The sequence below is a fragment of the Pelobates fuscus genome, chromosome 5 (assembly GCF_036172605.1).
Source record: "Pelobates fuscus isolate aPelFus1 chromosome 5, aPelFus1.pri, whole genome shotgun sequence".
Lineage (NCBI taxonomy): Eukaryota > Metazoa > Chordata > Amphibia > Anura > Pelobatidae > Pelobates > Pelobates fuscus.
In genome coordinates, this window is record NC_086321.1 from 164,500,449 (window position 1) to 164,519,192 (window position 18,744).

General features: G+C 39.7%; 1 protein-coding gene and 1 pseudogene across 1 annotated transcript; both read right to left on the reverse strand.

Annotated features, from left to right (window-relative positions):
- Nucleotides 1–13,732: 13,732 nt before the first annotated feature.
- Nucleotides 13,733–14,579, reverse strand: LOC134612053 (endonuclease V-like). The gene has a single exon (XM_063456432.1). It carries the CDS (start codon nucleotides 14,577–14,579, stop codon nucleotides 13,782–13,784), a length of 798 nt encoding a protein of 265 aa, XP_063312502.1. The 3' UTR covers nucleotides 13,733–13,781.
- A 2,509-nt stretch (nucleotides 14,580–17,088) lies between these two features.
- LOC134612933 (5S ribosomal RNA) lies at nucleotides 17,089–17,207 on the reverse strand (annotated as a pseudogene).
- Nucleotides 17,208–18,744: the final 1,537 nt, after the last annotated feature.

Below are 18,744 nucleotides of genomic sequence, written 5' to 3' on the forward strand. Positions count from 1 at the left end.
TATCAGACTTGTATCTTGTTTAGCTACAGCTTCGTTACTGTTATCTGTCATATTTAGACTAGTTTACATGTCGTTAGAGTTTGTGCTGGGTTTATTACATTACTGCAAACAGTTACCAGACCGGTTCCTAACCTTTTCCACGCTCTCTTTCAGCATAACTTCAAGACATTACAGCTCACGCTCAGGTTGGACATGTTTGGACCTTCCTTCAGCAACCAGGACTTCGTAATTGGAAAAGTCATCTGTCGGTGCATGTTTTGATCACCCTAGGACTTCGTACTTGGAAAGTCACCCGTTGATGCATGTTACAAGACTTTATCCGTTTTAAAAAATGTTTTCTTAATATTTGATGTCGCTCTCGAAAGAGGGGGAGGAGCCTCATTACTGTGAATACTATGCCTCCTACTTTCTTTTGATTGGTTAATGTTTCACATTTTTTTCTTTACTGCTATGTGAGTTAGTAAAGAGAGTTTATGCAAAATACTCGCCTCCTGTCATTACTAAAATTAAGATTATAAGTACACTAACGCTAGCATAATCTTCAATTTATTTTTTATAATTCTTTTTTTTTTAATTCTTTTTTTTTCTTGTGCGTTGGATTACATAACACAGTAACCTGTAGCGCCACGACCGCGGTTACAGGTGTGTCAACTGCATACATGGTCATGGCAGAGATAAACAGCACATTTTTGAGATAAAACAAGCTAGGAACATTAAGTTTATAGACATACTAGGTACAGGCTAGTTTTGCACTGCTATTGTGTTGGGTCACGATAGGGTCGACAAGCTTAAGACATTAAAAATTCTATGATTTCACTGTGCGTCGTGCTGATTAGAGATGATTAAACATTGTCTAACTAGCTGATGTTTACATAATAGGCATATTAGCATAACTGCACACGTTTTTGCTAAGCGATCAAGAGTGGCACTTTTAAGGCATGCAATAACATTCAGCTTGGTTGTGTTGTTTGCCTGAAATTACTTTACAATTAGAAACGGCCTGATTTCTAAGCATGTATGGAGATAAGCATGGGAGTATGTATAGATATTCTCAAGATTGCATATATGTCTAAACTCTGAGCCTTGGATAGTTATTGACAGGTTATATCTAGACATGAGTTAATTTTATGAAGGTAGAGCTCACTGGCTTTGTATCTATACAGCATTAGAGTATATGAGGCAGAAATCTGGTTAATGTTTAAGGCCTAGAAAACATAGGAAATACAAAACGATAAAAAAACATGAAGATCAGTCAGCTGCAATGTACATGCCTATAGGGGGCACAATTAGGCTGAAATGTGTGGGCTTGGTATGGAGGTCCACTCACAGCTGCTGTTTGCGGGTAGTCCCATAAGGGTGACACTGCGTTAGATAGCGAGCCTGCTTCAGCTTATGCCCAAGGGTGGTAAAGGGAGGCTCAATGTTAAGATGGGATCTTGTCGGTAGGGTGTCTCTATGGCAGGCAACATGTTGGCAGTCCTAGACCCAGGGATTCTCTCTCAGCCTACACTGAGACTCGGAAATAGGTGAGTGTAGTCCTGAGGTGTTGCTGGTCTTGGGCATGGCATGGTCGCTTTCCAGCCCCAGGCCTTGTTTTGGGCCAACCTGGTGACTCCGCAGACTTGAGGGCTCGTGGCAGGATCCTTCCCATAGGGGGTGTGACAGAGTCTCCAGGGTGTATGGCGCCACTTGCAGCAAATGGTCCTCTGCTTTTGCAGTCTGTGCAGCGTGTGAGTTCCTTGGGTGGCCCTTGGCTTGGCACTTGGTTTGGGTGGCCCTTGCTTGCGAGGTGCAGTGGTGTGTTGGTTGCTTGTGCGCTAGTTGCTTGTGCGCTTGAGGGTTACAGATGCATCATGCCCCTCTCCTCTTCGCGCTTCTTCCTCACCTTGAGCCAGTGCCCTCCTGGCCCGCGCTTCCAGTTCCACCCAGAAGTGGTTAAAAAGCTTGTCTAGGCGTTGCTCCAAGGTAGCTTGTGGGCTCAGTGCAGCTGGTGCTATCCGTTGCTCGGCTGAGGGAGGCCTGCTCATCATGTTGAGTAGGATTGTGGCGGTTTTGGCCCCTGCGCTGGCCATAGTCTTTGTGACCGAGGTAAGTGGGGGCCTGTAGTGGGGACCGGGATTACCCCCACTGGTCCAGGGGGGCGGGGGGGGAAGGCAACAGTCTGGGTACTCTGTCCGTGTTTGGGCCAGGAGAGCATACGTCTCTCCTAGGCCCAAGCTCGCCTAGGCCACAAGCCTCTTGTGTGCGGTCGCGGGTTAAGGTGGCCCCTGCCGGGTGTCTCCGGGCTCAGTAACCTCCTCCGGTCATTAATTAGGGAAGCTTCAGTCCACGGGAATGGGCTGTCAGACAGTGCACCTTGATTTTTGGCACCAGACTCGGGTCTGGTCAGCTTGGCAGTCAGGCTCTGCCTCCCATAATTCTTTATTTTTAATGAAAAAATGTTAAGTCCCATATGTGCCACTGACATTCCCTTGTAAGTCCCATGTGTGCCACTGACATTCTCTTGTAAGTCTCACTAGGGGAAGAAAGGAGGCTGTTAGAGGCAATGTTATGTTCTGGTCAATGTTCTGCTGGGAAACCTTGGGTCCTGTCTTTTATGTTCATGACACGAACCACCTACCTAGAAATTGTTGCAGAGCACAGAAATCGCTTCATGGAAATGGTGTTCCCTGCTGGCTTTGGTGTCTTTCAGCAGGATAATGCACCCTGTCACACGAAAAACAATTGTTCAAGAATGATATGAGGAACATGCCAAAGGTGATGCTTTGGCCTCTAAATCCCCTCAGAGCTCCATCGGATTCAACATCTATTGAATGTGCTGAAACAATAAATCTAATTAATAGAGGTCCCACCCCATAACTTGCAGGACTTAACAGTTCTGTTGCTAATCTCTAGGTACCAGATACCATGGGACACGTTCAGGGGTCATGTGGAGCCATGCCTCAATGCATCAAGGCTATTTTTGCATGTGGTTTTAATTTTGAGGCTGATCAGTGTATTACACCTGTTTGGAGTTCTTGCTTGGTCCACACAGGTGGAATAAATCTCTTAAAAGTACGTTGGTGTTGGGATCTATTTTGTTTCCACAATATATGAGGTGACTGGAAGGTAACCTTGGAGTTTGTGCCCACATTTTTTTCTGGAGAGTGCTGATCCACCTTACTGTCTATGTATCAACCTCAAGATTATACAATCTCATTTAATCTTCTGTCTCATCCTTTCTTGATCTTCAATTGAGACAGCCTATAAGATGCTATCCATTGCCTTGGATGACTATTCCAGTCTACAGTCTCTGTTGGCAGTGTTCTCATTGTACATGTGTCTCTGAGGCCTACTTTTTAGCTTCAATCACCATCAGACAGGCTGACAACAGTAATTCCTAATGCATTGCAATATTCATGCATTAAAACACTGTCACTTAAGTGGGTCCTGAAATCATTCTAAAAACTAGAGTTTTGAAGTAGCTAAGCATAAAAATGAAAGTTATACACTTTGATCTGAATATTCAAAGGTTACGTTTTCTTGATTTTCCATTTTCCAGATTTAATTCTGCTTTTATATTTCATACTTCCAATCTCATTGCACTAACATGAATTATTATTAACTGTAGAAAGGTGAACAAAATCAATTCTAGCATATTTAACCCCTTGAGGACGCTAGACGGTTCAGGACCGTCATCGGCATTTTTCTCTTGCCGACCGACGACGGTCCTGAACCGTCCTAAATTTAAAATGTACTTACCCGATCGCCGTCGTTCCCCCGGCGGCGATCGGCGGTGCTCCTGGTGTGGGGAGACTGCCTGCAGCCCAGACAGTCTCCCCATGGCGGTTTAGGACCCCTGGGGCCATGTGATCGCCCAACAGGGCGACCACATGGTCACAATAGGTGTCCTAGTCTCTGCCTGCAGGGGGACTGTCTGTGCTGACAGGCAGTCTCCCTGCATGTGTAAAATCATTAAAAAATTTAAAGTGAAAGTTAATTAAAAAAAAAATATTATATATGTGTATACCTATATAATATATGTCTATATATCATATATATAATGTCATGCTAAGTGTATTTTTATATTAATATGTACATATATTAATATAAAAATACACTTATAATTAATTTACACACGTATATATATAATATATATAATATATATAATATATATATATATATATATATATATATATATATATATATATATAATAAAATACGAATAATAAATAATTTAAATAAAAAAAAATAATAAAAATTTAAAAAAATATATCTATACGAAATTTTATTCTAACTGTATTTTGATATTAATATATATATATATTTATATCAAAATACACTTAGAATGAAATTGTATATATATATCTATGTATATATAAATAAATAAAAAGAATGCAAACTATTCATATGTCCATATACAAAATTACATGAATAATTATATAAATATACACGTAGACTTCAAATATATAAATATGCATATATATTTAAATTCTACGTGCGTATTTATGTAATATTTTCACATAATTAAGTTATTTTATTGATTGCAATTTAAGGGACCTGCCTGCCAACCCAGTCCAGAGAATTTAATTTGCTATCACTGTATTTTACCCTGTAACATTCTACGACACCCTAAAACCTGTACATGGGGGGTACTGTTTTACTCGGGAGACTTCGCTGAACACAAATATTAGTGATTCAAAACAGTAAAACATATCACAGCGATGATATTGTCAGTGAAAGTGACTTTTTTTGCATTTTTCACACACAAACAGCACTTTTACTGATGATATAATTGTTGTGATACATTTTCCAGTTTTGAAACACTAATATTTGTGTTCAGCAAAGTCTCCTGAGTAGAACAGGACCCCCCATGTACAGGTTTTATAGCGTTTTTGAAATTTACAGGGTCAAATATATGGGTCAAATATTTTTACATTGAAAATGGCCAGGTTGGTTACGTTGCCTTTGAGAGCGTATGGTAGCCCAGGAATGAGAATTACCCCCATGATGGCATACCATTTGCAAAAGAATACACCCCATTTGCAATACCTTGGGTTATGTCCAGTCTTTTTTAGTAACCACTTAGTCACAAACACTGGCCAAAATTAGCGTTCAATTTAGTTTTTTACTTTTTTCACACACAAACAAATCTGAACGCTAACTTTGGCCAGTGTTTGCGACTAAGTGGCTACTAAAAAAGTCTGGACATACCCCATATTGAATACCTTGGGTTGTCTACTTTTAAAAAAAATATGTACATGTGGGGTGTTATTTAGCAATTTATGACAGATAATAGTGTTACAATGTCACTAATGATACATTTTAAAAATGTATGTTTTGAAACCGCAATATCCTACTTGTACTTATAGCCCTATAACATGCAAAAAAATAGCAAAAAGCATGTAAACACTGGGTATTTTTGAACTCAGGACAACATTTTGAATCTATTTAGCAGTTTTTTTCATTCGCTTTTGTAGATGAGTAAAAGATTTTTCACATAAAATTCAAAAAACGTGTATTTTTCTAAATTTTTCATCATATTTTCTCATTTTTTTAAAATTAAATTACATGAGATTATATAAATAATGGTATGTAAAGAAAGCCCCTTTTGTCCTGAAAAAACAATATATAATTTGTATAGGAACAGTAAATGAGAGAGCAGAACATTACAGCTAAACACAAACACCACAAAAGTGTCAAAAAGATGCCTGGTCGCAAATGTACAACATCGCAAAAAAAGTCCGGTCCTTAAGTGGTTAAAGAAAAGGATATTAATAACTGAAAAACACTATCTTTTTACATCATTAGTTTGAGGAACAAATACAATAAAGTCCCTGATGGTTTTAAAATTGTAATCATAATTGGTCTCTCTGGGGCATAATCAGAGCAGTTTTTAAATAAAGTTTTGAAAATAAAGAGTTTATATGAGCAAATGCTTTAACTCTCAGAGGACAGGCATTCTAATAAATCTGCTGTAACATGACATAAATTAAAGTGTAACACGTCTGCATATGTGTTTTTGCATTTTTACCTAAAACATTTGGGACAGTGAAAAGTATTGCAAAATATACCAATACTGCATTGAGGAAAATCTTATACAGAATTTAAAATCTGAAGAGCACAAGAAAACAAATGAATCCTTCTACTAAACTTCTCATACAAGGTAAACTACACATTTCATATGCAAATATATGAATACTGTACTATACTTACTGTGCTATAGTAAACAGAGCACAACAGTTCTTTTTATTTTCCAAATCCGCTATTCTGGTTGAAATTTGCAGTTTGTTTTTCAAATACAACTAACTCTTTTTCCCTAATATGCTAGTTACAATATTATTTATATAGTGCCAACATGTTCTACAGTGCTGTACAGTATGTAAACAAGATAAACTTTTAAATCTAAAAATTGTAAATACAATTTCAAAGTGAAACAATTTTAGAATATGTAATGTATTATCTTTTAAGCTTGATAGCCCTCGCAGGAAACAAAATTGCTACATAATATATATTTCTATAAAGTTTACATACTTTTACACAGATGATTTGCCGTAGGGTACTTTGACTCTTTTCCCATAGTCATTTAACTGCCAATCTCTGCCAAATACTGTAATAAAATAGCTTTTTATGTTTTTGTACATACACACATAATTAGTTTTTTTTTAATGGGAATTTCGTAAACCTAGTGTGTACAACTTCTGTAGGAAAAACCCCAGTTGTGTTCAGCTAAATCTTCTGAGTACAGAGATATCCGCAATGTATGCCTTTGCCACTATCCCTTAAAGCTACAGCACCATATAAGACACTTGACCATTTTAATTGTTATCCTTAGAATTTTGAAAGCTGGATTTGATGTTCCTATATCTTATTTTAGTGCAATATAGCATTTTCACTGTTTAAATTACCATAGAAAGGCCTATTATTTGTGAAAACCACTCCATGGTATCTCATATGGTTTATTTTATGTCTTAGCATGCCACAATTTTATTAATTTGTGGCAATTTTATTTTTGCATTTTTATTTTAACGAACATTGCATTTTTACAGAGCATTTTGTAAATATATGTGCCAATATGATAAATTTCCACCATGACACCAAGAACAGAGTCTTTGGGGACTCCAACCGAGACAGGATGAAGGGAGCAGGTATGATTAAAAAAGAGACACTGGATTAGTGTTAGGAGAGATAGGAGGAAAACCACGAGAGGACAGTGTCACAGAGACAGAGTGAATGAAGAGTTCAGAGAAGGAGAACATGGTCAAGAGTGTCAAAGGTAGCAGACAGGTCAAGAATAATTAATATGGAGTAGTGGCCTTTGGACTTAATATTTATTAAATGCACCTGATATAGACAATAATTAAAGGGATTTAGTTACAGTATGTGATCCTACATTGCATAAGCCTACCACAATGCTCATGTATCTTTTTTTGGCAGATTCTGCTCTAGTAACCTAATTGCTGATTGTATGAGCTTAAAACACTTTGTTCCCACCTGAGGTTCTCTGCAGTGCAAAGTTGTATAGAGCCCTTGAATGAAGCATGTGTGGCAAGGAGGAGTATGAAACTGAGGGAGTTGGTCTGGAGTCCCAATTATACATACATATGAAACAAGGAAGGCTGCACTAGAGTGTCTTGATGAATATAACATTATAACTACTTTCTCACCCATCTGGGTGGTATTTTATGAATCTTGTTCTGTAAAGTATTATGTTTTCTCTTTTCTGCCATATCCACCAGCACTGCTGCTTTTCATTTCTTGTTTATCACCACAGTGTTGGGTTGGTTTGCCAGCACATGCTTGTCTCTTTGAATCTGGAAGTCCCACAGGATAACTGATTAGCCCTGTCATTCTCAACCTCCCTTTTGGCATCTCTCATCAGGTTCATCCCATATTCTGTGCAGATGTTTCAGTACATTTTCTAAGCAATTTGGTGTACACTGTCCATGCTAACATCTTACATCCAGCTACTAGATTGTCTGAGTGTTCTTTGGAAAATCTGCACCTTGGTTCCTGCCTGGTGTGATAGATACCAACATCTATTGATCTGGTTCTGAGTGCCTGTTTCTGTGCTGCTAAGACAAGTGCATCAGTGCTGTCTTTTAGTTATTTTCCAATCACTGGTAAGATTCTGTAATTTGGACCACATTAACTATATGCCCGTGTTACATCAAAATTGAGAAAATTGTCTCCATTTTGCCCTGGATCTTCTTCCTTTTCTGCATTCTCTCTCTTGTTGTTTCAGACATTCCCTTAGCATTTCCTCTTTGGGAGCCATCTTGCAGATGCTCTGTGTTGAATCCTGGACTGTGGTCTTAACAATCATTAGGCCTAAACCTATTTCCTTCCAGCTGGTGTACGGTCTATTAGTGTTGGATTTTGGGTGGAATCCTTAATATGTATCCATTGATATCCACTGTATTTAGATATTTTCATGACCAGATTATTATTCCAGCTGGGTACCAGATGATTTGTAGGGCATATGTGTTTATGGTGTGAATCTTGTCCTTGCCATTGAGTTCTAATTTCAGGACCTGTCTGACGCTCTGAAGGTGCTTGGATGTTGTTATCTTTCTTGCTTCTTCCTCTTGCTTGCCATGTGTTTGTAGTATCCTGAGGCATTTGTAGCTGTTCTCTACATCTCCTATTTGACCTTCTAGCACTACAACTCCTTTAGTTCTGATCATCTTCCCTCTATTTGATATTATTCGCCCACACTTATCACTTATTCCAATGCCCTTTCTTTATATCCTTGTTAGGTGCATCAGTGAACAAGCAAACAGTGTAAAATGTGCACAGTGCACAAACAATGTAAACCAACTCCAAAATAAACAATCACAGTATACATCACAGTACTTTTCTTAATAGCAAAGGGATAATGCTGGAGCAGAAAGAAATCTAATAAACATGAGGAACAGAGAGATTTTATAGTATAGCATGTATCTGACAATATCATAAAATAGGCTTATAATAACAAGCACTGATGTGGTCCAGAATCGTGGACAGGCTCTTTAAATACAGCATAGGAATGCTCTCTTCACAGGCCAAGATAGTCAGGGAAGGTAAAGAAGAACCAGGCACCAGCAGTCAATTCAGGATGAGTGCAGCTGCCAAGATGCCACCTGCCACCAGTTTGGCCATATTTCAGAGCTGCAACATCACTGGAGTGCCCAAAAGCACAAGGTGTGCAATACTCAGAGACATGGCCAAGGTAAGAAAGGCTGAAAGACGACCACCACTGAACAAGACACAATTCAGGATTACCAGGAAAGGTTAAAGGATCTTAACATGTATAGCATGGAGGAAAGACGAGACAGGGGGGATATGATAGAAACATTTAAATACATAAAGGGAATCAACACAGTAAAGGAGGAGACTATATTTAAAAGAAGAAAAACTACCACAACAAGAGGACATAGTCTTGAATTAGAGGGACAAAGGTTTAAAAATAATATCAGGAAGTATTACTTTACTGAGAGGGTGGTGGATGCATGGAATAGCCTTCCAGCTGAAGTGGTAGATGTTAACACAGTAAAGGAGTTTAAGCATGCGTGGGATAGGCATAAGGCTATCCTAACTATAAGATAATGCCAGGGACTAATGAAAGTATTTAGAAAACTGGGCAAACTAGATGGGCCGAATGGTTCTTATCTGCCGTCACATTCTATGTTTCTATGTTTCTATGAGTACAAATTGGTCTGTCTGGTTTTGGTATTCCGTGTGACTGATTGGTCTGCCAGCAGGTGTTTTGAGCCTCTGGTGTGGTTTCCTTCGAAGCTAGGATAGCTGACTGGATATTCCATGTTGTGGAGAGGCAGGTGATTGGTCTGTAGTTATATGGTGTTGTTCCCTTGTGAGATACCTTCGTGACCAGTATTGTTGTGCCTTGTGGTATGCAGTCAATGTTGGAGCTGTTGCTGGCAGCTGGTTAGTTTGTGCTCCTCAGCATTCATAAAGCATTATTAATTTCTTTATCCACTAGGTGTAGATCATGTCAGGTCATAATGCTAACTAATTCTTCACGTGGGCTACTTGTTGGAAATCTCCTACTATGAGGCATTATATACAGGGAGTGCAGAATTATTAGGCAAATGAGTATTTTGACCACATCATCCTCTTTATGCATGTTGTCTTACTCCAAGCTGTATAGGCTCGAAAGCCTACTACCAATTAAGCATATTAGGTGATGTGCATATCTGTAATGAGAAGGGGTGTGGTCTAATGACATCAACACCCTATATCAGGTGTGCATAATTATTAGGCAACTTCCTTTCCTTTGGCAAAATGGGTCAAAAGAAGGACTTGACAGGCTCAGAAAAGTCAAAAATAGTGAGATATCTTGCACAGGGATGCAGCACTCTTAAAATTGCAAAGCTTCTGAAGCGTGATCGAACAATCAAGCGTTTCATTCAAAATAGTCAACAGGGTCGCAAGAAGCGTGTGGAGAAACCAAGGCGCAAAATAACTGCCCATGAACTGAGAAAAGTCAAGCGTGCAGCTGCCAAGATGCCACTTGCCACCAGTTTGGCCATATTTCAGAGCTGCAACATCACTGGAGTGCCCAAAAGCACAAGGTGTGCAATACTCAGAGACATGGCCAAGGTAAGAAAGGCTGAAAGACAACCACCACTGAACAAGACACACAAGCTGAAACGTCAAGACTGGGCCAAGAAATATCTCAAGACTGATTTTTCTAAGGTTTTATGGACTGATGAAATGAGAGTGAGTCTTGATGGGCCAGATGGATGGGCCCGTGGCTGGATTGGTAAAGGGCAGAGAGCTCCAGTCCGACTCAGACGCCAGCAAGGTGGAGGGGGAGTACTGGTTTGGGCTGGTATCATCAAAGATGAGCTTGTGGGGCCTTTTCGGGTTGAGGATGGAGTCAAGCTCAACTCCCAGTCCTACTGCCAGTTTCTGGAAGACACCTTCTTCAAGCAGTGGTACAGGAAGAAGTCTGCATCCTTCAAGAAAAACATGATTTTCATGCAGGACAATGCTCCATCACACGCGTCCAAGTACTCCACAGCGTGGCTGGCAAGAAAGGGTATAAAAGAAGAAAATCTAATGACATGGCCTCCTTGTTCACCTGATCTGAACCCCATTGAGAACCTGTGGTCCATCATCAAATGTGAGATTTACAAGGAGGGAAAACAGTACACCTCTCTGAACAGTGTCTGGGAGGCTGTGGTTGCTGCTGCATGCAATGTTGATGGTGAACAGATCAAAACACTGACAGAATACATGGATGGCAGGCTTTTGAGTGTCCTTGCAAAGAAAGGTGGCTATATTGGTCACTGATTTGTTTTTGTTTTTGAATGTCAGAAATGTATATTTGTGAATGTTGAGATGTTATATTGGTTTCAATGGTAAAAATAAATAATTGAAATGGGTATATATTTGTTTTTTGTTAAGTTGCCCAATAATTATGCACAGTAATAGTCACCTGCACACACATATATCCCCCCTAAAATAGCTATAACTAAAAACAAACTAAAAACTACTTCCAAAACGATTCAGCTTTGATATTAATGAGATTTTTGGGTTCATTGAGAACATGGTTGTTGTTCAATAATAAAATTAATCCTCAAAAATACAACTTGCCTAATAATTCTGCACTCCCTGTATTGGAAGTGCCTGATTCCAGTTTTAGGAGAACACAGTGGACTGGTTTCAGGTCTAGTAGCCAAAGAGCCTTGTTGTTATGTGATGCTTTTTCCCCCCACTCATTTGTTCTTCCATTACTGGTCAGCCTCAGTTCTGATGAGTCTTGGCTGAGTATGCTGTTAACCTGCAGCTGCGCTTACATATTGGATGATTCTTTGGTAAACAAGGTATTTATTTTCTGCTTCTTTGGTCATCTGCTTAGTCTGGCTGCCAGTGCTTTCAGCTTCTGTTTAGTTGTTTCTAGAGCCATTCATACAGACATACTCTTGTATATGTGGAGTGCCTGTGGTGAATACAATAGTATTTGTCTGAATATGTAGGTGAATGCAACAGTATAAATATGTACCTCAACCCCCTTCATGCATCATCTCTCCTCATTACCATTTGCTCTCCCCTTTCATTTACCTTTATGGATGCCCCCTGACCATGCATGTCCTTTCCTTCCATCCAGACTTCTTTTCTTGTTTCTCAATATCTGCCTCTTCTTTCCTAATTATGCTATCCTTTCAAGCTATTACTTTTTTTATTTTAATTCTTCCAGCTTGCAGACCTTGCTTTATTGTAAAAAGATTAGCTAAAACCCGGTTAATATGTAATTTGTCTAAAAAGCTAATTTTTTCAGCCAGAATTAAATGGCAATCAAACGATTAATATATTGTGCTTTCTGAATGAATTAAACATGATGTAGGTATTTGAAGTAGAGCTTATACAACACTGAAAAATGCTTTGGTATTGACAGAAATGGTGCACATAAAGGCCCTGGGGAGATAGCGCAGCTAAGCGGACAAGGGCACATGTAGGAGTGTGGGGATAGATGCAGGGGAGGGTCTTTGATAGTGGGTGTATTGTGTGGGTGGGGTTAGGGCTATGTGAACTAGCAGGGGGGAGGTCTTACCTCAGTGCCACTTGGGATTCGGGCCAGTGAACAGCTTCCCGCCCGCCCACCCCGCGTAGGTTTAGTTAGTCACAGCGAGTCGGGGGTATGTCCTTGCCAATTAAGTTTGGTTATGTTAAGGATGGAATAAGTTCCTCATGTTTACAGGTCTCAGCCTCCCCTGCTTCAAAAGGTTTAACTTTAGGTTGCCTGAGGTCTCGTGCCCATCGAGCGTGGATAAGGTCGGCTGATGGCAGGCATTGGAATATGTTTTTTATGACGGGGGGGCAGGTGAGAGGCAGTGGTGTTTAGGAGCCACTGCAGGTTTTTATTGGCAAGGACGGGGGGTTCTCTGTATAGCACTGTATGTTGAGTTGTTTATATATATATATATATATATATATATATATATATATATATATATATATATATATATATATATATATATATATATATATGTTATTTATGTTTATTTGTTGCTAACAATTTCGTTACAGAAAGAAGAGTTTAATATATGGAGTTATGGGTGTGTTATACAGTAATTTATTTATGTTATAATAAATGCTGTGGCCTGTTCATCCATACCACGTTGTCTGTCGTTATTGGGGGGAAGTTGAATGGGGTTAATTATGTTTATGCTTCATCGTAATTCCCCACTACGTACCTACAAGCAAAAAACATCAAACTGTTAGGTGAGCCATCCTGAATTATAAAAAGATAACATTTTTACTCTGAAGAGGACGGTCATTTCAAGCTCATTTTTTAATCTGGATTTGTAGCCAATGCAAGGTTGAGCTGGCACAGCCTGGCATTCGATGCAAATTAAAAATGTCCAGTATACATGCGAACAATACATCTAAGGAAAACCCCTGAACTCTTTTTATATATTTTTTTTAACCTGATCAAAAATATTGCCAGGTAGAACTTCCAGTACAGGCAAGAGACTAATACTCAGGTATTTATTGGGGTCTGGCTAACTAGATCCTTTTGGACAAATCTATTTATTAGTGAATTTTACATGTAAACTCTGCTGCCTTTGAATATAATAAATGTCAATGCCATTTAATGGTATCATCGAACCATTGGCTCATGACCTTGTACCTCAGCCAACAGCCTTCCACAGATGTGTCAGGCATAAAAGTCAATTAAATCAGTATGCAGCCCAAATAAGCCCCTGGCATTCACGGTGTAAGTATCCACTTGTGCGTCATATCCATCCAGAGTTACCAGACATAACTTCCTGTAGGATCCATTGGGAAAAGTGTCATCTTGTAGCCTTGGAGTATTCTGCTACAGTTGTGATTTTAACTAGAAACTTCCTAGATCGTATGTCTGCCTGTCTGATTGGGTTGGGCACTCGGTACCTGCAGCAGGAATGCATCAGGTGCACAGCAGACTCCAGGCTAATCTTGTGACCCACTGAACTGTAGATGGGTTTGTAGCTTTTATCAGAACTTTTCAAAGCCGTACCAAGGACACTGCCCAAGCTGCTGGTCAGGTTAAAGAAGTCCCCTCCATTCTTCAGCTGTCGTATCTGTTCCTTATGTTCTTCATTGTTCTCCAGACCATCTACTTGCAGCAGATTCTTGGCGACCCCAATGCATGGTAGGTCGGTTTGGATCCCGAGGTGGCATGCCACTCCAAACCCCCTGTGATGCAGAACGCCATTGCCGTCTACAAAGAGAACTTGAGGCATCAGTCTTGGATTGGTTTTCATCAGACTGCAAACAGCTTCTGATAAGGATGGCAAGGATGGCACCTCTCTAAAGGCCAGAAAACCTGCAACGTAGGTGGCATCAAGGGGCACCATGTGACAGTCCTCATAGATCACCTCCAGATCTTGATAACTGAGGACCACAAGGGACACACACGCAATGGTGTCATCTTCTTTACTGTAGGAGATGTCGACCCCTCCAACTCGCTCCAATCCTGGAAAGTCTGGAAACGCCTGCCAGGGTTCTGTGTTGGAGCAGATCAGGCTTTCTTTCAGGAGAGACTGCTCGCTCTCCCACCGGCTCCGTGTAGCCGCCCTTCTCCTCGCTGACCCCCAGTCCCTCAGCATGATGCCCCCTCTCCCCCCGGCAGGGAGGACTACTTCCATCAAGCTATTACTTTTAATGGCCTAAGAGTCCCCTTCAAGCCTTCTTACATGAACCTTAGTGAGCTTTGGTCTAGTGTAGTAAGAGACCCGCTGTACTTAGGCTTGTTCTAATTACACAATATATACAAAAGATACAAGTAAAAGTATGGCACTAAATATTTCTGAAGTGGATATATACCGTAATTATAAACAGTGAAGATAGCTGCACTCTATAATGTGAAAAAGCTCAAAACAAATACATAATCCAAAAACCAAATAATAAAGTGTGCTGTGCCTTTAAGATTTTTTTTAAATAATCAAAATTATTAAAGTGCAAATATATAAACCTTTGAAGTTTACATACAAATGTGTAATACAATATATTGAATGAGCATAATAACACCTTCCAGCCTGCATTTTGATTCAAAGACATGAAAAGGGGTTAAAAAATGTTTGTATGAATATACCAGCATTCCTCGAGCATGTATCCCAAACCTATGTCTATTTAAACTATAGTAAAGGAAAAATTATTTACATTGAGAAATTATGGCAGCATAAGTGAAATACTATTGTGTGAGTATAGTGTTCAATTGCTTTAACACGTTTTTGTGGTAGCACTCATGTTTTTGCACAAAGTTACACATAATGGTGTGTTTTTGCAAAGTGCACTTTAGTACTCTTATTTGTTTCTTAACCCCTTAAGACCGCAGGACGTTCTATGCCGTCCTTATTTTGGTGGCTCTAAACGCCGCAGGACGGCATAGAACGTCCTGCGATCTTTTGTACTTACCCGGTCGCCGGCGATCCCACGCCGGTGATCGCGGTATGGGGGACTTACCGGGGAGCCCAGGGAGTCTCCCTCTGTCCTCTTCGGCGCCCTAGGGCCATGTGATCGTGAGGTCCTTGCGAGGACCCCGCGATCACATGGACAGCATAGCCGTCCATCTCAATGCCAGCAGGGGGAATGCCTGTAATGACAGGTACTCCCCCTGCTGTCTGAAAAAAAAAAAAAAAAAAATGGTAAAACAGTGTAAAAATAAGAATATATATATATATATATATATATATATATATATATATATATATATATATAAAATAAAAAAATAAATATATAAATACGTTAAAAAATAAAATTAAAAAATAGATAAAATAGATAAAAAAATATATATAAAAATGCATAATTTCGTTCTAACTGTATTTTAAAATTAATATATATATATCTATATACATAAGTAAGAAGGAAAGAGATGCACTCTCAGGTCTTTGTAGAAAAAAAACTTGATATTATTTAATAACAGGTAACATACATCTAATCGACGTTTCGACCTCTTCAGGTCTTCCTCAAGATCAGTATACAAACATATAAAACACAAATATATAGGCAACATAGGAGGAGTTACTCACCAAACAAACAGTGTACACCGGTTTCCATAAGTCCGAACCCGGAAGTGCAAGTGGAGCGTCATGTGACGCGTGACATATGGGCGTGGCCATTACTATGACGTGGTTGCTAGGAAACGGGTAAACTAAACCCAAGCAAGTATGTAGTGAACGTGGAACAGCTCGGATTAGGCAGAGAATTATCTGTGCAATAAAGTGAAAGGGCATTAAGCACTGTGGAGTATACAGGAATATAATACCTACCAAATAGCATGGTATACACACAATAAAGTGATCACCACTAATAGTGAGGACTCAAAGGTCCATTTCTATGAAAAAAGAGACTATATTGATATTGGTCCAGTATCTGACATACACCAATTAAAGTGACCATATTGTCAGGCTTACCTTGCTGGGAGTCCAATATGCAGAGATATGCTCACCCTTGCAATTAAACACAGGCCAAGGTGGTCAAGGAAGAACTAATAGTCGTGGGTAAGCCAGTGGTCAGAGGATGCCAGAAATCAGGAGATACGAGTAGCGAGCCGAGGTCAGGGGATGCCAGAGGTCAGGGTACAAACGAATAGCAATCCAAGGTCAGGAGAATACTGGAACATGGAATAGCAATACTCTAACCAGAGTCATTGAACTGACACTGCCCTTAGGGAGGGGCAGTGTCTTATACCTTGTTAATTAGGTATCAGATTCAGCTGGAGAGTTACTGACAGGTCTGAGCTAGGTGAAGTCCAGCCCCCTAGTGCTGCAGGCAATTCAAGAATAAACGGGAGTTATCCAAAGTCCTGAAATGGCTCAGAGGTAAGAGAGCAGGTTCAGAATTACAGAGTACAAAGGTTCAAATCCCTCTTCGGGCAATAAAGGGGCGACCCCGTCTGGCAGTCTGGAGGTCACGGTGTGAATCCTGACACATATGTATGTGGATCTGAAGTAGTGTAACATGCACCCAGTAGGAACAATACAAAGAACAAATGCATAACACATACAATTAAATCAAGCATATCATGGGCACAAAATATACAGAGTATTCAAATGAGTATACTATGTGAAGACTTTAATTAGAGATTCTTAAAAAATAAATGAAGATTAAGACAAAGGCTTATGGCACCTGAGGTTACTAGTTGGTCTCCCATACAAGTACTAACCAGGCCTGAATCTGGATGGCTTCTGAGATCTGACGAGATCAAGCATTTTCAGACTGGTATGGCCATAGGCTCTAGGCAGGAGAGTATGGAAACTAGGTATTCAATGATAATCTATAGGTAGTGGACTGAAACCACATTCAAGCCAAAACAGAGGAAAAAAGGACTAATCCATATACTCTGCATATCATGTAAATTCAAGGAAATAGATACTTCAAATAAAGACTGCAGAGTCTATAGTAGCAAGGAAAGGGGGGTGGTAATGCCAGTTAGGCTAAATATATTTTGGACAATCACTGATAGTGATTGAAATATAGCCATATGAGATAATACTAAAAATCTATTGCGATATCAATCACTAACTGGATTAAAGAAAAATGAACAAACAATGTATACAAAAAAATATATATATACAGACTATACAGAAAAATGTATACAACAAATAAAATAAAAAATCTACACTGCCAAAGTTGTATATGGCAGTGTCGTAGCACCTAATTGATCACTATAACTAAGTCCCTACAAGTAGATGGAGTGTAAAGAAGTATCCCCCAAAAAAGAGAGAGTAGGCAAGACACGCTATATACAGTATACATATACACTATGATACAAAAATGTACAGGAGAAGAGGCTCGGAGAGATAATCCTAGACTACCGGGATAAGAAAGGTGTATGGTATCAGAGAAAAACTGAATACACAATATTCTCATTTAGTCCTCTGGGTGTTACTGTGTCCAGTTGGTATGTCCATTTTGCTTCCCGTTGAAGTAACATTCTTGATCTGTCACCACCCCTCGGAGGAGGTGGGATATGATCAATCGCTGTGAAGCGTAATGATGGTAGTCTATGAGTTAAAGCCAAAAAATGTTTGGCTACTGGTTTGTCGCTGTAATTATCCCGATAGGCAGTGGTGATGGTTGACCGATGTCCACGTATCCTGTCCCTCAGGGTGAGGTTAGTTTTGCCTACATACGATAGTCCGCACGAACAGGTAATAAGGTATATTACGTGGTCTGTGGTACATGTTATATGATGTCGGATGTTGATTCTTTTGCCACTGTGAGGATGTGCGAATGACTTGCCACTGACCATGTGGCTGCACGTCACACAACCACTACATTTGTAGCATCCTTTTTTGGTGATATTCGATATAGGCTGGTAACAATGAAGTGGGTCATTTCTGACCAAAATGTCTTTAAGACTTCTGTTCCTCTTATAGCTGAAAATCGGTCGTTCTCGAAATATTTTTGGAAGTTGTTTATCCGATTGTAGTAGACCCCAATTCTTGTTAACAGAATGTTTCACCGTAGAGATGCCCGTATGGAATGTGAGCGGGAGGAACATCCTGGATGTTGGCGTTGCATTAGTTTTGGTTACTTCATTGGTCTCAGATTCCCATATTTCAATGGCACGAGTTTGGGCTTGCTGGAGAGTCTGAACATGGTATCCCCTTGCCCTGAATCTATTCCACATTTGTTGAAACTGGATGTCACGATTTTCAGAAGTACTATTGTATCTGAGAACTCTGAGGAATTGAGATATAGGTAGTGAAGCCTTGAATTGTCTGGGATGGAAGCTGGATGCCATCAATAGTGTGTTGCGGTCCGTCT

What these genes read in the sequence shown, in the direction of transcription:
- LOC134612053 (XM_063456432.1), bottom strand. Translation starts at nt 14,579, where the DNA reads ATGCTGAGGGACTGGGGGTCAGCGAGGAGAAGGGCGGCTACACGGAGC.